Source organism: Coturnix japonica, chromosome 4, assembly GCF_054131305.1.
Source record: "Coturnix japonica strain WE chromosome 4, WE-NBRP24, whole genome shotgun sequence".
Classification (NCBI taxonomy): Eukaryota; Metazoa; Chordata; class Aves; order Galliformes; family Phasianidae; genus Coturnix; species Coturnix japonica.
In genome coordinates, this window is record NC_140666.1 from 29,150,125 (window position 1) to 29,173,722 (window position 23,598).

At 35.0% G+C, this 23,598-nt stretch overlaps 1 protein-coding gene across 11 annotated transcripts in view; it reads right to left on the reverse strand.

Moving 5' to 3' along the window:
* MARCHF1 (membrane associated ring-CH-type finger 1) overlaps positions 1-23,598 on the reverse strand; it is a 195,243-nt gene that overhangs the window by 42,291 nt on the left and 129,354 nt on the right. For 9 of the 11 annotated variants that reach the window (XM_015860933.3, XM_015860934.3, XM_015860932.3 and 6 more), the window contains one exon: positions 3,430-3,480. The exons of the other annotated variants lie outside the window; for them this stretch is intronic. Coding sequence is in view for 8 of the 9 variants with exons in the window: in XM_015860934.3 (XP_015716420.1) it covers positions 3,430-3,480 (51 nt within the window). In the remaining variant the exon portion in view is untranslated. The remainder of the gene's footprint in view (positions 1-3,429; positions 3,481-23,598) is intronic. 11 annotated transcript variants of the gene reach the window in all.

A 23,598-nucleotide genomic window follows, 5' to 3' on the forward strand; every position in this document is an offset into this window, starting at 1 on the left:
TATTAAATCAGACTAATGAATGTCACAACAATGACTATTCCAAAACAACCATCTCACTGACGTAAATTAACTGAATTTTATTACATAGCTGCTTCAGAGACTGGTAAACAAGAAGTGTACTGACACCTGCTTTTGAGAAACACTTGAGCTTAAACAAAAATTTGCTCCAAGTCTGAGGTTTGCTGAAAAATAAGCCTAAAGCTCTCAACAGAGAATTGGAAATTTGAAATTCTCCTCTAAAGAGCTCTTGATTTGTACTTTACATGCAGAAAGATAATTACAACGTGCTAGAAATGTTTCTTCCAGAAAGGATTTTAAAGCAACCAGGCAGCCTCACAAACACATGCAAGCGTAACTTCTATGGGCTGCAATTCAAACACAACAAGTTTTCCACTTGTTAATCACAACAGAAAAATGAATCTACCAGATCCTTCTTAGACTAGATTTCCTCTTAAATTACTTACACGTAAACAATTTATTGAGAAAAGCTACAATACAAAGGACTAACCAATGGCAAAGAGCTAATGAACAAGAGAAAATAATTCTAATTCAGAAATTCAGAACAGTCCTTAAGACTAATTCTGGGAGATGGGTGGGAGAGAAAGTAAAAAAATAAACCAAGAAAGCTTGTTCATGACACACATCCAATATTTCTATTTCTTTTACAATAGGTAGCTTTGAAAGCCACGTTCAGTAATTCAGGTTCCACCACATCACTGAAAGATAATATGAAATGGAGATCAGTTCCAAATACAAGCCATCAGTCCCAGCACTAGCCAGGAAGAAGGCAAGACCACCTGTTTATTGATATGTTGAGACCATAGAAAAAGTCTAGGTTATTACCAAAAGTGCAAAACAAGCCAGACATCAACACACTTTCCTTATCATCTTTGCTTGGAAAGCCAACTCAAGGAATTGCTTTTGGAATCCTAGGGCAGTTTTAATGAGGTGTAGGCAGAAGATAATGAGTGAATATCCCAGATGGATATTCACAGAGGGCAGCCACACCTGCCTGTCAGTCAGAAGCACTATGGCAGAGGCAGAGTATGGAGAGTATAAAATTGTGTGAGATTACTTTCAAAAGCCTGCAGTCAACTCAGTGGTTACCACACAAGTGGTCAAAGAAATGTGCTGGAGGAGAACACAGAGATAGACGAGCAAATTCATCTGGAGAAATGCTTTAACTCCCACAATAAAGAAGTGCTAGTAAGGCACCCTTCCAATACTCAAAGTGAGCATAAAAACAGCTATTGTTTTATTTACTTTGGGCTTTGCAAATAATCATGTGTTGAAATTATATCTAAACATATTAGAATCCATCCTCATAATTGCCTAGATTACTGAAATTTCTTATCAGGGATGTCTTCAAAACATCCTATACTGGCACTCCCAATGGACAGCAAAAGTGAATTGTAAGACTTAAGTGTTGATATTTTTACTCATCATGAGGAATGGTGGATTTTAAAATCCATGGATTAAATAGGTACATAATAAATAGTATCTGGTAAATGGCAAACGAAACCAAAGCTATTCATTCTCATTATGTCCAGATATAAAATATCCAGTGTCCCTCAACTCAGTTTAATCTGTAATACCATGCCATTCAGACTTAATGTACCTAGTACGTAGAATTGCCTGAGCATATTCTACAAACCTTGGGTGTCTCACTAAAGCTAAAACATGGGTGGAATGAACAAACAGCTTAAGAGCATTATCAAATAGGAAATGGTATTTGCAGAATCTTTGCTATATTCTGTTTCACAAATAGGGTAATGCAAAATCTGGTGTTAACAAGGAATGTCTACTCTGCTCTGGACCAGGAACTTCATATGCAACCAACAAATAAATAAATAGCAACATAGCTTGTATCATCTGGAATCCTTCTGGGATGCAGCATTCATTACTATTATTTTGTGACATACAATAGCAACCTGAAAGAGTAAATGTTTCCAGGTACACGTACATGCATAATCTCTTATCATACAAAAAAAAAAAAAAAGGCATTTTGAATCAAACAATAAACTACAAACTAGATTTCCAATCAAACATTGTGCGCCTCCGGTGGCGGAGTGGTTAAAGACACCACTTTGCAACACTGGAGGCCCGGGTTCGAACCCCCTGTGGCGCAAGTGGTAGAAGTGCTGCTCTGCTACACAGGAGGCTGGAATCACGGGTGTTGGACTCGATGATCTCTAAGGTCCCTTCCAACCCACACGAGACTGTGATACTGTGATTAGAAACGCTTCACTAGTAGGTAGCTTCACATACGACAGAAGTAGACTGAGTTAACTGCATGCATGAAAATCCAGCTCGTTAAAATGCCACGTAAAAAGCTGCAAACACTTCTAATAAGGATCTACACTTATTTCTGTAGAAGATACTTCAAAATAAATGACACTGCTGTGTCTCATATTAGCAAGGATATATATATGATTTGGTACAGTGTAACATATACCACTGAAATCTATAGACACGCATTTAAAACTCTTACTGAAAATAACACGTATAACTGACTGAGATCAAGTTTGAAAGTATACATACTTTTTTAAAAAAGGCAAGTCAGGAGGAGATTTAGCCACATTCTACAGCAGACTAGATATAATCACATTTATCCTTCCCTTCTTTTTAAAATCTTCTTTCTTCTCAGTGTAAATGAGCAGAACCTAAGATACCCTTAGTTTCTTTAGGTAAGAAATCTTTTCTTTATAGGGCTCTGCAAAGTAAACATTTTCCTGTGCACCCTGCTGACAATGTTGTAGGGGAGGCAAAATATTACACTGGAGGCAAAATATTTCATCTTCAAATGCGAACATAAAACATGGCAGATAAAAAGATTGGGATTCCAAGATAGTAAGTTTTGAGCTTTTACCTCCTCTAAATCCTGGCTTTCTGGAATAGATTTAAGCCACATCTGAACCAAAAACACACAAAAATGGGATTACAAAGGACTGCGGTCCAAATCTCATTTTACTGTTCCTTACGTTTTCCCTTCTCTATTACCTAGAAACTAAAAACATCTGGATATAAAGTCCTAACTTCATCAAAGCACAAATCCCTGTAAAAGGAATTCAGAATTCACACATAACACATATTGTTATTTGAGTGGGTGGAGCAGAGAGAGAAACATCAACAGGTAATTCTGCCTTAAGCCAAGTGTTAATGTAAGATTTAGCAACTGAAGAAGGGAGGCAAAAAATGCACTTGTTATTTACTTATTAGTCCTACCTACCACAGTAAGGACTAATTGGATATTTATTCCTTATGATGGATTTTACTTGGTAATCATAATAGTATGCAGCAAAAAAATAAAACTTCACATCTCTAAAGAATACATCTGAATATGCATATATAGTTAAATAGAGTACTATACTGTGTTTAATCTACTTAGCGGTTTTTGAATTTTTCATAAAGGCAAGAGATTTCACATACCTTTGAAATATTACTTGATCGACTTGTGGAACGCCCTGGGGATTTGTCATTCTGGAAAAGATGATTAGATGAAAAAAATTATGCCATGCAAATTCTACTTAAGAAGAAGTACTCTTCTTGTGATTGCAAATATACAGTTTCTCTGCTTTCTGTTTGGTCACCAACTGTACAGGAAGACAGTTCAACACCCAAACCATTACAATATTTAGGCGACTTACACCAGTATAGCAGAAAGACATGCTGCAAGAAAGGAATGTTAACATCTAATTACTGTCATCCTCTTTTGTTGGTAGTTGTGATTTTTTTAAACAGCATTTTGATTAATGCATCATCGTGGCCTGTCATGAAAACTGCTACTCTTGTATTAACAGAAACACAGTGTGACAAATAATAAAATCCACCAACTTACATTGGACACAGACCTACTCAAGAAGTTGAACTTGCCATTCAGGAAGATTAAACAGCACTATATATGACATTGTGGCCAGACATATTTGATGAACAAAAATTGTAGCTACTGGTACATATGGTTCAATTTAACATTCACTCTTCCATCCTCTCATCTCCACAAAAATTGCACACACACAGCAAAGCAAGAGTCTGACATCCACTAAGGAAGTATATGTCGAATAACTACATTTCTACAGCACAACCTTTCCCCCCTCTCCCCCCCAGCTCTCTCTGGTAATTCAAATGAAGAAGTGAAGCAGTGGTACAATTATATCATCAATATTTATGCTTCTCCGACAATAAATTCAGTATTTCAGCTGAATATATTACTATTTCAGTTAAAAAATAATAATACTAATTCAGTTAAAAAAATAATTCATGTCATCTTATGATAATTATAGAAATGCTTCTCTCAGCAATGAAAATATGGTTGAAGCACTGAAGAGAAACATTTATAAAAACAAAATGATGTATTTTTACCTAGTTGAATCAGATATCATTCATCCAAGACTATTAGATTATGTACTGGGAGAGGGGCACAAAAACCAAAGCAGAGTGTTCACCCTTGCAGTTTAATTCACTATGCATGCATCACTGTAGCAGGCAGACAAATAAGGCAGTAATTTCCTATGTATACGTCAATGAAAACCCTTATAATGATTCATCTCTCCTCATCTTTCATTTAAAGAGTGAAAGAAAAATACAGGAGCTGCCCATTAAAACATTTAAATTTCCTACATTTCTAATGCACATTTTTGGTCTACAAATAGGCATTTCCCTGTTAATTTGTAGAACAGAACAGTTACACAAAAGTAGAAAAAACAAGGAAAAAAAAAAAAGCTTAGGCAATTTATCAGTAAAGTATTTAGTAAACTATTTTTACATTAAAATAGTTACTTCAATCTAAACCCCAGTAAGCACACACAGAAATGAAAAACAAACACAGTTGCACACTAATTTATTAGTCTCTACAGAAAATTTCAAACATACTTGCTGTTTCATATTTATCTACTGTGTTTCTGTTCCTCCAGACCATAGGCAGTTTACGTTTTTGTTCCATCCTTTAGCATCATCGATCTTTTATACAGGAGATATTAATATGTTTCATTCTTTTTACTTTATCTTCACTAGCAGTAAGTAGCACTACGTATTCGTGCTCTCAGAAAACTAGCATCACTGAACTACCTGACCATACATCATTCCTCATTTTATTCTCATATGCAGGCTTCTTCTCAGGATTTAAACACTTTCAGGTTAAACTGTCAAGAGTATCTTTTTTTGTTGTTGTTCTTTTTTAATTCTTCCTGGAAAGGAAAAATTAAAGTTATAAGGCATTCATTCTACCTTGTCCTTGAGGTTGGCCTTGCTTTGAGCAGGAAACTGAACCAGATGATTCCTGACCTGACATATTCTTTCATTTTATTGTTACTTCTATGATATGTTATGCACTGTAGCTTTGGCATATATGCGTAATAAATTATCATTTTCTTATACTTCCTAGACAATATTCAATATATACACTTTTGAATATCTTCATATATATCCATTAAAAATATACTTCATATTTTCTGGGTTAATGTTCAGAGAAGCTCAGATTTGAGCTCAAAATAATCAAAGTTATAGACCCATGAAATTAATTCCCCTTTCACCGCTAGGAAATATGGATGGGGTTCGTAGTTGAGAAACTCCCAGCTGGAAGTATGCAATCTTTATCCTCCATCACTAAGGCTGAAGAAATACTTTGTACTTTCTGACAGTGTTGTGAACTCTGAAAGTCTAACTTCCTTTCTTTTAATTGTCTGTCAAAGATTCATTTCTAAATTCTGTTTTCCCTGGCTGCAGCTCTCCAGGATTTTCACATGATGCATTCTTCACTATGGCATATATCTCCATTACTTCAGTTGCAGCAAGCTCCAGATCCTCCAACTGACAATTCCCAGCATCCAAACTGCAAAGTACCAGCCATCTGCTGAATGGTCTAATCGAGAGAAAGAATGCTGGCATTCTTTGAAGACCAAAAAACAACAACACTTTTTGTCATAATCCTCCATTTCCAGCATTTCATGGCAATTTATCTCAAGGAGGATAAAATAAATAAATAAAAATTGCAGGAACTAAACACAAATTGAAGATTGAATTCCTCATTCACTTTCACAATGAAGCTACATGATTGCTCATACAAGGAAAATGCAGAATGGAACAGTTATTTCTCTTGAAATTTTGTCTTTAAAGAATGCCTGTGCACTTCTATTACAATGACTTCTTTTTATGAAATATATCATTAAGAACAATTGATTTATCTTCTTAACATCAGTGAAGAATAACTTTTTGCACTGAAGATTGTTTTTCTTGCAGGCTTGCTAAACAGTGATAATAAAGATTGTTTTCCCATACATTGAGTATTATTTTACATTTGAGAGGTTATATATTGAGAGGATGGAAATAAGTGATAAAAAAAAAGATCAATTTTTCTTTCCTTTCTTTTTTAATGTAAGAAATAATTGATCTCTCTTCTTTTGAAGCAAATAACTCACTACTTTGATAAATTATATAAGATTTATTCACTAAGAAGTTCAACATTAATGTCAAACCATCTACAAAGTCACTAGACAAAAAGCCCACATAGAAGGTTAACATTAGCAGACTGACAGTCTATACTATACACCACTGCTGTACAGAAACAGGTGATCATCATAAATAAAGTTTCCTAGGAAGCCAAAAGCACTTCAGACATGCCATTCTGACTATCATCTGTGGAAACAATTTAATCCAACATGACATAAAGACATAAAGCAGTTACCTAGAAGTACTATCCTATAAGTTGCTTATTTTCCATTCTATCTGCACAATATATAGCATACATATGGGTAGAAGAGTAGCTAGCCATCATATAGCAACTTCCCTATTAGTGGGCTTTTGGGTTGCCATTCAGAAGACTCGTGTAGAGATGCATTACTTGCCATATCCCCTGACTCCTTTGGCTGCAATAGCAATCATATATTCACAAAATTACTTGGGTTGGAAGGGACCCTAAGGATCATCAAGTTCCATCCTCCTGCCACAGGCAGGGCCTGCCAGCTACTGAATCATATACTAGATCAGGCTGCCCAGGGCTCCATCCAACCTGGCATTAAACACCTCCAGGGACAGGACATCCTCAGCCTCTGGGCAGCCTGTTCTAGCACCTCACCACCCTCTCTGTAAAGAACTTCCCCCTGACATCTAATCTACTATACCTAACTACAGTAAAGGTGAATGGAATACTACTTACAGATAGAATTAAATGAGAAATGCAGTGAGAGATCATGTAACTAACTAAATCTGGAGAAGCTATTTATTTATTAATAGCTAAATAAAGATTATTCTTAAAAAGAAAAAAAAAAACCAAAACAGTAAAAAGCAAATTAAAGAGAAAAGTAAAAGAGATAAAATAAACAATAAATGTACAAAAATAGCATTAATTTTACCTGTCATGTCACGATACGGAATGACATAAAAAGTAAATTTTTCCCTATGCATAAAAGTATTTAAAAGACTATGCTCCTTAGATTCAAAAGAGTATTCTGCGGGGATGGAGAGTAATTGCATCAATTCATTACTGCCACTTCATGGCCAGAAAATATTGAGTCTGTACATACTCCAATACAAGACTCTAACTTCTCTGATATATAGTTTCTATAGAAGATTCATCTGTCACATTTACAATTAAATCTCATGCTACAGACACCTTCCTAACATCTTTGTTACTCTGTTCTTTGCTGATACTTCAGCAAAAATAGAGAGTTTTGTTATTATAATATCAGTGTCTAACTACCGCCTATTTAATGTCTATCATTTTACTATATTAATCAGAGTGCTTCAGTTATAACTGATAGAATTTAAGAAAGATTTCCACATGTCAAAACCACCCTCTACTTGGTAGCTAGTATCTAAATCACCTGGCAATGATATACAGCCTGCATGATTGCACTAATACATGATTCACATTCACTTATTACCAGAGACATGTTATGAGAAATGTGTTTGGGTATTGTTGGTAAAGATATCTCACCTATGAAAATTGCAAATGCTATTTTAAAATCATTTTTCCTTGGTATTACTCAGCTACAGAAAATGAAGACAACCACCATTTTTATTTTTTCTTTTCCCCCTCTCTGCATACAAATATAACAAATAGTCTGGAGCTTATAATTTGCCACTCTGTTTTCCTGATACCTGACTGTCAGCCACTCTGTTTTCCTAATACCTGACTGTCAGTTCAATGTTGTTTTATCACTGCTACATAGGTGTGACATACATGTTACTAAACATATCTCTTTCAAATATTGTCCAGTGACAATAATAAGGCAATGTGACAATGAAATAAGGCAAGTTTTTACTTATCACTTATATTCACACTATATAATTACTTTTAATTAGGTCTGACCTATGGAAAAAGAAAGTGAAACAGAATCCTTTTCACAATGAGATCAAAATATCAGTTTATCTCTCTTCTATGATGAACAAAAATGCAACACAAACTTCACTGCAGCATTCTTGATCTATTATTTACACATATTTCTGTCACTTACTGATAACATATTTAATCATTTTCATCTCTGATCAATAAACAGTGATTTTTATTCATTGCTATCAGGAACTGAATTATAGATACTGTATTTTCCAAAGCTCACAGTACATAATAAAATTTAGCTTTTTTGTATGACTGAGGAAGCTCACTCATGGGCTCCCTCATTAAGATGAAGATGACAATCTTTTCATTGCCATATTGAACTCCAATCAAAGGCAATTCAATTATCAAGCTGATTACTTTTTTCATCTATGTAAGACATCCATTCCTCATCTGTTGAAATGTTTCCCCAAACATCTGGTCCATGCAATGATCCTGTCTTGTATGAACACTTTTGGTGGTAAGTCCAAAATTTTTTAGTTTTTTGCTTTTTTAAAAATAGATACAGACAATTGTCTGTGGACCATGTCATCCAAACTTTAATTCACAGTATGATATGCATTCCAGTTTTTATTTGTTAAGTATCAATATATTCAAATTCTTTAATGAAAAGATAGACTAATTTCTTCCACAGGCCAGAATTCAAAGGCCACTATCTTGGCTGCCAGTTACTGTGATCTGCTGGATCTCAGCCAATTAATACCAGAGATTAAAGGCTCCGTCTGGCCAAGAACTTGTCTAACAGCCAAATATTTATCAAAGGACAAGATACTAATTAAATATACGAAGTGAAAGTAGCTAATTTAAAACAGAGCTATAAAAGAAATGCCTTGTTTACATGCTGTATGTTCATCTATCACCATTTTTATATGTCTTTTATCTGATTACAGGTTTTAAGTCATCATTGTCTCTATAAACTGTAACCTCAAACTTCCCCAAGTAAAAGGGAAAATGAAAGGAAATCACATTTTTCCCAGTCCTCTTAAGGCTGTCTAGACATTCAATAGGTACTGGTAGCCCAGGACAGCAGAATAAGAAAAAAAAGAATGGAAATGAGCTAAACAACATGGAAATTAATTCCAGAACACAGTATATTGATATATGGTACTTATATATCACAAACATTAGGCATATGTGACAGGTCAGAATCTTAACACATTACAGCATAAATACTATTTCCATAAAAATTCAAAATGGTTTGTCTTTCAACTCACCCATTCCCTTTCCATTATGTCAAAGTATTCTCTCTTTCATAGTCTCATGTTATTATAATCACTGACCACACTAACTCAGTATTCAGGCTAAACTTCAACAAGAACTGGAAAAAAAACTATGAAGAAAATTAAGTTCTTGATCTAAGATTTAATACATAGATTACAAAATGCTGCTGCAGCACTTTGGTGTTCTTAAGCCCAAGATTTCAAGAAGTTGTAATTTCTAAATTATTCTCCAGCTAATTTGTAGAATGCTTTGAGGTATAACACATTGCTACCCCCAAGCTAACTCAAACTATAATTATTAGAGTTAATATGCAACATCTTGGCCAACCTCTTCTTTCAGTCACACTAATGTAAAAAAATGCAGTAGTCTGAGTCCTAATTCCATAAGTGGCAAGAACAATTTAGTTACACCTATTATCAGTGTTAGAAATCTAGTTTTCCTGGCAAACTATACATTATTGCTTTGCAGGAATAAACTATCAGAAGATTGCATAAAACAGTTTTCAAAACAAAATTAAAAAATAGGTTTATATACTGGCTCACTATACTTACACTTATATAAATTAGAACAGTACTTTCTACATCCTCTCAAAAGATACTATGATGGAATAAGGATATAAGTGATATATGATAACAAGCATTCCAGTGCACTTCCATTCTTCATATTATAGTACCTTAAAAGGAGCCCGTGGCAAAACCAGAAAGATAGAATGTAGATTCGTGGATGTGCTTAAGTACAAAGTAGTATTTTTCTACTCTAAGTGCTACGAAAAAAATCAACAGAAAGAGAACTGGACAACAAACTACTCATTATTACAGATCTCACTTGTGACATGTTGTCCATGCAGCAAACTTGCATCTCATAATCTAGATGGACTTGTAAGAATAGCTCACAGAAAACAGTGACATTAAATAGATGTGGGATTAAGAGAACTTAGCTTCAGCCCTGGTGATTGTGAATGCCAGAGGCAGCCACAAAATCAGAAATATTACCAGCTGAGTAAATTGTGTACCTGTAGCCCTAGATTCAAAGGCCTAAAACACCACACCAGCCTTAGTATGTCTGAAACCCTAAAATAAAAAAACTGAAAACAAAAAATATTAGAACATGTCATACCACATGAATCCAAGATGCACATAGATTTCACAGACTGATTTATCAGCAACTTTCCTCTCTCTTCTGTAAATCCCAACGTACATCTTAATGTTAGATTAACTGAGGTTAATAGCTAAATTATCAGAGATAATTTGTGGCTCATTGTTTAATTATATACTCATTTATTCAATTAGATAGTCTGTGATTTTCAGCTTAAATTTAAATGTTACAACCCCTTGTCTAAATGTCAAAGCAAAATACGTTTTGTGCTTGGATGACAAAGATCTGTCGAATATTTATTTTCAACAAAGCTCCTCATGAAAGCTCACTGAATGATACACTTATTCATACCAATATGTGAAACATTTGGAAGAATCAGACAGCTTCAGATTAAAAAAGGCAATGAATTTCCCTCTGCTTCAGAACTAGTTCTAAAGTTTGTTCAAATCTTATTTCTACATTATTTGATCCTCCATAAATGACAGGCCACAAATCAACTTTCAGTCCAGGAATTTTCCATATATGTCACCACAGAACTCCATTACAGAAACAATTATTTTGTTACAAGAAACCTCTATCTGACTGGCATCTGTAAAGTTACTGAAACTTGTCATAAAGAATATCGTGACAAACTAATACAGGGTCACTACAGCAAAAACTCAGAAATGCGTCATCTACTCACACTCTACTTAGTAGAGCTGCTGTGACAACGGCTGGATTTTCATTTCATTCTTTATTTTATGTCAGCAAGGCTCAGCATCAAGGCCATAGTTATTTCATTTTGTCTTTTTTTTAGTCCTCCTTAAACATTCCATATATTCAGTAGTGAAGGGGTGTTGGATAATTTACAGCCAAATTGGGCTTATTCTTAGCACTCAAAGCCTGCCTAGTAATTTATATTCATTTATTCAGCTAGAGGGTAGAGGGAAAACATTATACAAAGTTGTTTTTTGATGTTTTTTCTTTACAGCAACATTCATGTTTAATTAAATGGCTAAATTTTGATCTTATTTTCTACTTACAATAACGTAAATAAAAACAAGTGTGGAACCCATGCTACTTATAATACACATATTTCTAAGCAGACTTGAACAGCAAGTCAGAAATGTTCATAACAGAGGCCTTTTATGGAGCTTTTCCTCCCAGACAGTTGAAACCTACATATTCATCTCTAAGATGACTTAAGAGACAGGCAAGTACATGACACCTCTTTCTGACAAATACATCTGATGGAAAGAGAAACACCAAGGGGAAGAAAAAAAGGAAGTCTGGGGGAAAGAGATAATGAGAAGACTGCTCTACAGAGAGAAAAAGCCTTACTTAAGACAAGGGAAGACTCTACTGTTGATAGCACTATTTAATAATCCAGATGTGACTAATAAATGGAAGAACAGAAAAATAAAACTGAAATATAAAAAGAGGCTCTGCCAAATTATCTGATTAGCTATAATGTAAAGACACTGTAAGCAGTTGTTAATTAGTCCCAGTCAGACCTTCAAACCTAATAAAAAAGTCCTTGGCATAATTAGGACAGACGATAATTCAAACTTTCCCAGAGTGGCTATAAATAGCTACTTCCCAGAATATAGAATAGGCTATATTTATTTTATTCATAACTGTTAATTACTGCATAGATTTTAAACTAATGAGTTGGGAGCAACATCCTGACATTGTAATTTACTCCAGTATTTGCACACAATATTCTATGCATTTATGTTTGTCTGTATGCATTGGCTCTAGTTGTTAAAAACACTGCTGAAATTTAGTCCCTCATTCAGGAAACATTTTAATTATCGTCTTTAATATCAGTTAATACCTTCTGCTTTGCCTTTTTTCTTTTTTTTTTCATTACTGCAGGCAACAATGAAATTTGTTTGATCCCATTTTATTCTCTTAGGTACTTTCTCACCAAGGAGTGCCACTTAGTCACAAGTAGTATGAAACAAAGTTGCATACAAATCACTATTGTTGTTTTCTAACCAACCATACCTTCTCTCTTTTGAGAACGACAAATCTTCAGCATAATAAATGCTCTATGTTCTTAGCCTGACAGTGCTTTTGGATTTCTAGCAGGCTGTGTTGGAAAGGACTTCCAGTACAGTTTTATTATTGCAAGAAAACAAATGACGCTTTGTCATTTATACCTGAAGCAGATATTTATCTGATAACTTAGGCAGTCTCAACCATGAACCAGCTCTATTGAAGATTTGGCTCACTCATCTCCAGCAGTGATCCACAGTTTGCAGTATGAAGCATGCAGAGCATCCTCAACAACATGCATCTCTCACATAATTGAGAACCAGTTCTACCTTGTCTTTCATGGCCATAAGAATGCAAATGGCATCCAAGTGACTGCCAGATCTAAAAAACATCTTTAGCTCCAATTTACTTTTTTCACATCTGACAAGAAGAGCATTCTTATCTGTTATTGATATAAACAAGCAAATTGGCACTTTCACAATCGGAGACACTGGGGAAGAAAAATTAGAGAGAAGAGCCTCAGGTAAAGGAATAGACATTCAATTTCAGGCTTAAAGGTATTGAACCAATTTTTTCACTTGCTTCCAAAGTTGAGTTTCTTGTAAGATTTAGATGCATACACCTTAATTTCAAAGAACATAGTTTTAACACTGTCTTACAGAGTCAGGAAGCAGAAAAGATCACCAAAAATGTAATTAGAGAAACAAAGAACTTCAGTATCTTCTCCTCTGTTCCCATTTCACAATAAACACAAATTATGAAGACATAATTTCAGTATTACAATTTAAGGTAAATTTCATTCTTTCCAAGCTCAGCTATATGGTTCATCACTTCAATAATATACTTTTTCTTTCATCTAATTCTGAATAATTATAATATTTCTGGATATCAGTGATACACTATTCCTATGTGGCTCCCAGTACTGCAAAAAATCTGTGCTTGCTTGAGCACGTTTCAAATACGTATCCCGGATGGATGGTTCATTAAGCTATAATTCTATCTGTTTTCCCAGTTGTAAAGGTCAGTATCTAGATTTAATTCACACTGAAACAAAATTAACCTTTTGCATTCAAAGCAAGTAGATTGTGCTACAGCCACTGAACTGTAATACAGCCAGGTGCTACAGCACATAACTCAGCTACATTAGAGACTGAGAAGGGAAGACAAGGACAAATGGACAGAACTTCTCAATGTGATGTCAACTACTATGATGAGGAACATAAACTTATATTGTGATTAGCACAAGAAATTTTACTAACAATAAAAAAGGAAAATCTAATCCCTAATTGCAATAGTTACTTGATGACTTCTCTTTTAAAACCACTGGATGCTTACTAACGTGAAATTACATATTTATTTATTTAAATCTAATAAAATCCTGTTACTGTTTTCTGCCTTTTTACTGCTAGTTTTACGGGACTGCAACAAATGGGAAGTACAAAACTGTGAGTACGATTTACCCATTATCTAGCTGGAATGGACAGTGGCAGCTTTCTCTCTGTAGTTCACACAGAGGCAGACAATCACATTCCTGGTGAACATGGCATTTTAGCCACTCCAATTATATCAGCCTGCACTATTCTTGGTAAGCACAGAGTGAGATCCTATCCTTCCCTGGATTATGCTTCCTAGATAAATTGAATTAAAGTATGCTCAGCAGATCTAGATAAAAGACAGAACATTAAGTATTATATAGATAAAATAGGTCAGACCTACATGATGTAAAATACCTATATGGCAAAGTACTCTTTATACAAAGCAACTGAGAGAGAAAAGCCATATAAATGTCTCAGCTCTCCCTCCATGCAATGGGCAATGCCATAATCGCAGAATCAAAGACTCGTTGGAGTTGGAAGGGATCTCCAGTGATCACTAAGTCCAATGCCCTGCTAAAGCAGGTTCCCAAAAGAAGGTCATAAGGGCAGATGTTCAGACAGGTCTTGTCTATCTCCAGAGAAGGAGACATTCATATTCATAATCCTGCAGCCACTCTCTCATACTCTGTTTCCTCATACACAAGTCATTGGTTGTCTGCAATCAGTTGTAGTTCTTTCACTGCAAAAATCAGTAGCACTAGGAGCACTGAGCCAGCTGCAGGATCTGCAAGGTGCAAGGAAGATCTCCCCATGCTACAGCTGATACCCTGTCAGAAGCAAGGATCTAGTCTTCCACTTTAATTATAAAGAAGCAACACCTTTTCACAAATCAAATCTAAACTGCATTCCAAGCTAAATTCCAGCCTTGTGTGCCACAGGGCACAAAGCTTTGAGTTCATATTTACATTAGCTTTTCAGTTCAGTTTTTCAGTGTGCTTCTCCAGGGGCTGTAATTGGTACACGTATTTTTACCGCACTGAGAAAACATGACGTGAAGCATGAACAGAGGATGAAAAGTTGCAAGTCTTTTACAAATCCTTACTGAAATCTGAGAGTAAACATTATGATACCAGTAACCTTCACTGCAGCCAAAAATAAATGATCCCCATACCTTATTTAACTATTCAGTATAGTCAAATGTTCACCCAATAACCCATTAAGGTGCTCCCTTCTCAGGATCTGCAGCAGCAGTGAGTGAATCAGTTGTGTGCTGATCTCCACAGAAACACAGTTGTATATTTGGCAATTAAAAATCTGGTAAATTAAGGGTAATTTCTTCTCCTCTTTTACTCTCACACACTTTAAAGAGCATAAAAAGGAAATAAAGAGAAATATAATCAAGAACTCGTTATATTTTTAGGATGAAAATTATATGTACCACCGTAGGTATTATCTGGCAGTAAAGAGTTACCACTAAAAGGTTTTATATAATTACTGGTTTCAATAAATTTAGTTGGACAACAATCATACTTGTCACATAAACATTCACTGCTGTATCACTAGTTTATTAATTATGCATTTGCAATGTATTATAAACTGCCATAACAAAGACTTTCTAGAAAATGCGCTGTATTGTATTGTATATATGCACTGTATTGTATTCTATTTTCATAGTGGAGTTGAAAGAAAATCACATTCCTTCCAAAGGTCCCTTGCCATAATCTTTTCAAATTCATCTGTGGCCACCACAGAAAAATGCATCTTCTTATCTTATTATTGTCCTCTTTTCCTCCTATGATTAAGTCACTTGTGAGACAGTTTGTCAATTAAGTTAGCACAGGCAAGCCGCTCTTTTTTAATTTCTTTCTCTGTATTTTGCTTTAGGATTGCTGGTGACCTGACTGCACCTCTGCAGTTCTTCATATTGGTACACACAGTCAAACCCAAATATTAGAAAAAGCATTATCATTCTAAGCTATGTATAAACATTTTCAAAACTGAAGAGAAATTAATAATAACATTAATCCCTATGAAGATAGCTAAGATTCACCTATATCTCTTTGGAGATCAAATCTTTCAAAATGGAATTCTGCATCTTGGCTCACAGAGCTGTTGGAGATGAGCTTTTTCTTTGCCTTAGTACTTAGGCATTTATCCCACACTTCAAAAGTTGAGAATCTCAGAATTTTCCACTCCATTCTTTTTATATTGCATTCAGTACGTCTGTGTTGGGAAAAGACAAAAGCCTAAGTTAGGTCTGTGTGTCGAAAATACAAAGAAATATACTCCCTGGATGAATATACATAAAAAGATAGGGTCAGTAAAAAGTAACTACAAGCAGCAACTTGCAAAATGAATTAGCATTCACATTAATTCCTTTCTTCCTTCAACCACATGGAGATCAAGATCCTACCAGAAAATTTGTACTGTCATTAGATGGAAGGGTGCCCACACAAAAAACAGTTAAATAAACTACAGCTGTTCAAACGGGAAGTGGGACTACAGAGGCAAAACGCAGTAGAGGAACAAAAAGCCATAAGAGGCAAGGCAGATAGGAAATGAATCTCCAACCAATCAGTAAAAGAACAGGAGAACATCAAATCGAATTAGTTGGCAACAGTTTCAAAGTTTGAACAAGTGAAATGTCTTAGTTCCATACTGTAAGCGGCTGTTAAATAAGCACTGCCTCGACACCATCCTTCCAATTTGCCATCAGTTGGCTTGCCTTACTTTAATAGACATAAAATGGGTAACGATAAAATTGGTATTTGTCATTTCGATAACCAAGACAGGGATACGTGAGAACATTTTGCATCACTCAACAGAGCTGCTGTACAAGCATTCTATCTTTTAACATTTTACTAATTCAGCGCTTGAAGACATCCTGACAAATGTAAAACAATGGTTTTGGGATGGACTCGGCTCTTACTACTCCCACTAGCATGAATAATAGTTCCTGGAAACTCAACAGCACTGAAAACTATGAGATCATTTTTTTTATGTAAATGTCAAAACTTGTCATGAATTCAGGCTGCTTGAAGGTTAGATCCAGAAGAAATCAATGTGATCCAATCATAAATTGTTAATTCATCAATATTTGGGAAAATTCCCAGTGAGTAAACAGAACCCGCGTATAAAAACACTTGGAAAAAAGACTTGAAATTTAGACCATTGTCCACTGCTTTGTCCAGATTCTACTCCTCACAGAACAAGTTAAGAAAAACTCTTGAGGTTCATTCTTTTCTCATTTTTCTATTTTGAAAAATTACTATTTATAAACAAACCAAACTCAATGAATTAGAAAAGCTGTGCAAAAAGACACAGTAACTGTTAAAAGGCAGTAAACACACCATACAATATAACTCTGAGGCATTTGATCTTTGTCTATATTTTTTGAACAAATTTAGTTGACCAATTTGTTGTCCTTTGCAGAAATCTGGATAACTGTTTTAGTGCCTGACTAGCTCATCTTTCTGTCATTTAAATTAGCCTTTCATTTATTCTAAACCCATCTATGGGAAGTTTTTGTTCTTTCTTTCTAAGTATCAAACACAGGACGCTTCACCTTTGACAGCATGACCTCACTACTTAAGCACTTTGATACTTAGATGCATTTCATTTACCAAGTGGAGAAAAGAATGCACATTAAACCATAAGAAATTTGGTAGAATTCAAATGTACCTTTCTTTAAAACAAAACACAGTCACACAGATATCCAAGACTGTAGTCATATGATATTTAAAACATTTTTTAGACCAATAAGAAACAGAATAACACCCAATTTACAATACTCGGACCAATAACAGAAGAGTTCTGATAGCACCTGAGCATCCTCTTCACACTTAAAGCTTTTACCAAGTTTCAAAGCTAGTATCTCTGCACATTCTGCTTAAGATATCACTTTACAGATCATATTCTTGCTCTGTATATTGCCATCTAAAAATACTTATATGTGTAAAGTAGCAGACAATAAGCGTATTAGCTCTGAGATGCAAAGCCCAGAAACTAAACCCCCAGATGTTATCCTTAATTTTCTGTGTACACACATAGCTACAGATTTTTAAAGCAGCAGATCTTATTCTGCAGGCAGTTAAGCAACAGCAATGAGAAAGAATGGGGAGAAAGGGAAAAAAAAAGTCCTGTTTTTATGCTATTCTGAACACTGAACAGGGAATCAATTTTTATTGTTGCTAGATATAGGCTTGATCACAGTACACTTCCAAAAACTAGTTTCCTTTCCTGCGGAGTTCTGAACTAACTTGATTTTAGAGCCTTCTGATTCTCCCAGTGAGATCATACTGGCCATTTTTTTCAGTAGAGATAGTTTTATACTATGTATGGTCTACTGCTACATTTCAGTACTTTTCAGTGGTAAACAAATTGGCTTTGTACTAGTCTTACTACTTTTTTTATCACCTAAGGTAGAAAACCACTACTGAACATTCAGCTTCCATCTCTACTACACAAAATAATGAATTTCTAGCTAAAAAATTTGCTTCTTTACTTTCCTGAAATCTTCCTCCTGTTCAAGATTAGAATTGCAATTCCTCTCTTATTAAATGATACGTTCATTTTTGCACAGTAGTTTGTATAAGCAACTTTTAATTCAAAATCTTCAGAGACTGTTTTCCTTATACTTCTTTTCTTAAATGGTAATAAAAGAAAGATGAATGCTTTTTGAAAAGTATCAGGAGAATGTTATCCTTGTTGCTCTGTGCCCTGATGAGATCACATGCAGAATGGCACAGTCAAGGACAGTCACATAAGAAATATTAATTGAGGCTGGAATGAGGGCAGAAAGGCCAGGAGAATCATTAAAGAAATGGAAAGTGTGCTTTCCAAGTGTGGCTTAAAGAGTTTGACTGCTTTAGATTAGCAAAAATGAAGTCTGAGATGGGATATCTACTAAGTATAAATACTTTTGCAGTAGATCACCAGGGATGGGAAAACTTGAGATATGCCAAAGTTTGCACAAAATCTGGGGGCCTAAAGTATATGCAGAGTAAATTCATGCAAGACACAGGGTTCTCAGTAGTTAGACAATGTCCCACTGAAAGGTGAAAAAATATATACATCTCCTTCGACTTCGTAACACCATGAATTTCACTAGTATGCTATAAGTTACAAGCTTTTGTCTAATTGCATGGTTTGGACTACCCCACATCAGACATAAGACCATCATATGTTTGCAGAACAAAATTTTGGGGGATGGGGGGGGGGAGTTGAGGAGGGGAAAGATGAAGAAAACCATGCTTTAATCTTCACTAAATGGACAAGCTCCATGGCAGCTGTAGCACCTGAAAGAAGCACATTCTGATTTGATCATATGTCTTCCTTTGGCTACAAATAAAAAGGTAGTGAGAAAATATGTTTTCATATTTTCCATGAAAATCTTGTTAGCTTATGTGCAAGACTGTACTGATACAAACTGACTGTTGTGCCACTGACTCCAGAACAGGACATGTGAAGATCTGTACATCTGTGTGTTATCTTCAATCTGTGCTCAGCATTCTGCTTACTGTTTTCAACCAAATGCAATGGTGCCCCTGTTTATTCATTCAGACTTTATTTTCAGTAGAGAAAACAACATGCAAAAGTCCCATTTATTTGAGTATCAATATAAAAAGCATTAATGCAAACTTGCACATTGCATGTAAAGCTTCAGCATGAATGATTTGAGTTGATGGTTATTTTGCTTTCATTTATTCCATTCACACATAAATTGAAACCTGCTATGCGGGTATGGCTACATAGCTGCATAATTGTAATGAAGTTATTGTAATACAGGAAATACAAGAATTAATAGAATGTGCCTGCTGATGGTCCCAGTAAAAGCTATGACCAGCATTCATTACAAGTCCTGTGCTACCCTGTTATTAGAAACATTTTCCTACATCACCTTTTTCTGAAAAGCAGATTTATTTTGAAGTCTAAGTCTGTTTTAAGAACAAAAGAAGAAGCTACCCTGCACAACCCTCAGCTCCTTGCCAAACTTCCAGGGCATGTTTATAGCCACTCAAGTAAGAATTAAAAAAAAAAAAAGTTGACCTTTTATACTAGTTTACCTTTTTCGACAAAGGTTATTTTTCTTCTTCAAAAATTCCATTTACTTGAATTGCTCTGGAAATTCCTGTGGTTAAAGAAAGTGGGGTATAATACAATAAAATTATTCATTATTTTCATGGATAAATTTGGGAACTCAGATGCTCTTGCTGGCATCATGGGAGACTTGTAAACTTCCCATTATCTGTAAACAATGCAGAATTTGTATCTCAGCTTATTCTTAAATATTCGAGCATTAGAAAAACAAAACAAAAGAGAAGTAACACAAACTCAAATAGTTTATCCATGTACGGTGGTATTTTTAAATTACTGAAATAGCAGATGACTTTAAATAGAACCTACTTGATCATACACCTGGAAGTAGCACCCATATCACCATAAAAACATTTTCATTTACACAAACTACCTGATATATATTGATATTTAACAATTTAGCAGGAACCCAATCCCTTTTTTTCATTCACTTAGTAACTAGAATATATATATATTTTTAATTAATACCTTATTCTGATAAATTTTAAACAATTTTAACAATGGTTGAGAATTTTAACTAAGAACTGACACACCTTAACATACACTTCTGCACAGCATGCATACAATAGAATGTGTAATTATTAAATAATTTCAGAATAACTAAAATCATAAAAATACAGTTTGCTGCCAAGTTTAAGCCACATAGCTGCTTGAACAAGCTGCATTTACACATCCTAAAGTCTGCATATCACAGAACAACCAAAAGGACATTTAACATTCACCCCAACCTGTAAAGCCCTGAGCTATTTCTAAAACAGTCTGAATGTTTCATGCATATTTCAAGATTCTCCTATAAAAGCTAAGTGTCTCATTTCTAAGGATATAACATCCCACTTAGAAATCTTAATTTGAAATAATCTGAGGCTACTGGTATAGGATAACAAAAAGATGAAAAAGATGAAAAGTATGTGCACAAGTAACAGAAGGCATAAATAAAAAAATAACTACTTCTAAATATAAGCGCACAATTTAAAGGACTGCACAACTGATAACAGGCACAAAAGATAACATATAATATGGAAGTGTATGAAAACTTTCCATGCAACTGTCAAGCTCATTGTCTGTGCACCTTTTGCCAAAGAATATATCATCATGTCTCCCAAGTGTGAGCTAAAATGTTACAGAGTGCAGACTCAACAGGTCACGTGCAATAATAGCTCCAGAACAAGTCTGACAACACTCTGTGCTGCTTTGCTTCCAGCCTGCAGAGCCCTTCCCCGTTTTAGAACTGATTGCCTTGATCTCCCCCTTTTAGATTTTCACCACAATAAAATCACAGCAAAAATTTAATTATTTTCCAATGAGAGAGCTTCTACTGTTAGCACATGATTGCAGTAAAGTCTTTGAACATAAAGCTTTTTCCACCTTTGCATGCTAACTCAGTTCTCTACATAATTCATGAAAACAGATGAAAGCCTTCTTCCCATGTAAATATGTCAGGCAGAAAAATAACTATGAAATGAAATTGAGGGAAAGATTTAGATCAGACTATGGGAGTTAAAGTAGAAAGCCAAATGTCTATCTAGTGTTACTGCATTTATATTTTGCAGAAGGTCTGCATGTGTTACAGACCAAATTCAGCCTCATACTTTCACCAACATTTTCTATTTAGACAACCATACTATGCAATGCCAAATAATCTAGTGCACTGTCAAAGATATATAATTCCAAGGCATCCCAAAATCACTCTTGAAACATGTATGATTGTTTAACACTGCTGAATTTACAGAAACAACATAGGATCCGTCTCATAAACACTTTTCATAAAAACCTAACTCCACATTTGATACTCTCAGTTGATCTATTTAGAAACAAAAGCCTTACAGTTTTGATTTAGCTCTAGGCACTTATGCTTATGCCTGATAATAACAACTCTTGTGCCAATTGTATAAAATAATTGCTGTGGGTACTATATTAGGACCAAAAATCCTTCCTACATTTATTCAGAGAAGACCTCTTCATGCCAGACTAACCCACTTCTCTGGGAACTTTGGCTTCCAACAAACTTTCTACCCAGGTGCTGCCTACAGAAGAAATCCTGGCTAACATTTTCCTCCTCCCTCACACACACTCTGAGACCTTTCACAATTACTGTTACAACATACCTTCCTTATAACAGCTTCTATCTTACCTAGTATCAATTATAAAGTCAGCTGTTTATTTACACCAAACTTCTACTTCAATTCACAAATCCCTTAACACCAGCATAGCTTCTGGGAAGTGGCTGTCCCTGTGGCAGGGGGGGTTGGAGATTGATTATCCTTCAGGTCCCTTCCAACCCAAGCCATTCGATGATTCTATGAAGTAACAAAAGAGTAAACTATGAAACTGAAGGTGGGGCATGCGTACACCTCAATGGGGATCTAGGTTAAGCTTTTCATCTGCTCACCACCATCTCCCTGCCACTCATTCCCTCAGTGGCCAGGCACATTGCAAAGACCTAAGAAGAGTGGAATCTGACAGAATAGAACAGTGAATGTCACTTTCCCTTCTCTCCTTTTAATGAATTTGCAGCACCTTTACACATGATATCAAATTTCCTCCTGATATGATTATTTGGGGATACACGAGAAGTCAGGAGTAGCACTCTTCTTTCGTGTGCTTTTGAAGGTAATTCACATTCTTTACAATTCTCACAGGAAAAAAATAAATAAAATTTCCTAGTTTATTTTTTTTAAAATTACAATTCATTCAAAGGTTGAAAAGTGGTAACAGCACCTACAGAAACTATAATTATCAGTGTAAATGAAATATAGAGTACTTATAAGATTGTTGTTTTTCGTAAAATTCACAAAACAGTCCCAGAACTGTTCAGAAACAGCGAATGAGCAAATGTATGCTTCGCCCTCTGGGACTCTTGCAATTATTTTTTTTAATTTGGGCTATGAAGGAGGCATTAAGAGCGATCTTTCTAAAGAACCTACATCAGTTTTGATAACTTATTTCAATACACAGCAAAGCAGGAGCCCAGGGATTTAGTTAATGGTAATAAAAAGCAGTAATTCTTCACACAATCAGTAGTTAAACATTGGAATTCTGTCAGAGAATTTGAGCAATGTTAGAAGTTAATATTTGATGGATATTGAAAGGTAAGCAACTGGAGGAATTAATGAAAGCAAAAATATTTAACTAGGGCTGTCAAGCATCTTATGATATTCCATGAGGTGGACTTGTGACTGCAAATATCCCCAAACTGGAAGAGCATATCAAAGATAGAATATACTTCTATAGGCAATTGTAGGAGGAGATTTGACAATGGGCTAGATGAATCTACTGGTGGCCACCCAAATCAATTTATTCTGAATGAATCTGGCTTTGATAACCATGTTTATGTCCACCTCTTTTATACAGATAAAAGACAATATATTTATATTTTATATAGATGACAGAAGATATAGATAAAAGATATATCTTTTATATAGATACAAGCTCTTCAGTTTTGAATTTTGTCATAGCTTTTTCACTGTTCAACACTGTTCGACAAAACAGGAAAACAAATCTAAGAGAAGCATATTATTTCAACATTGGAAGTTCAATGAATAATACCAACCTCAGCCATAT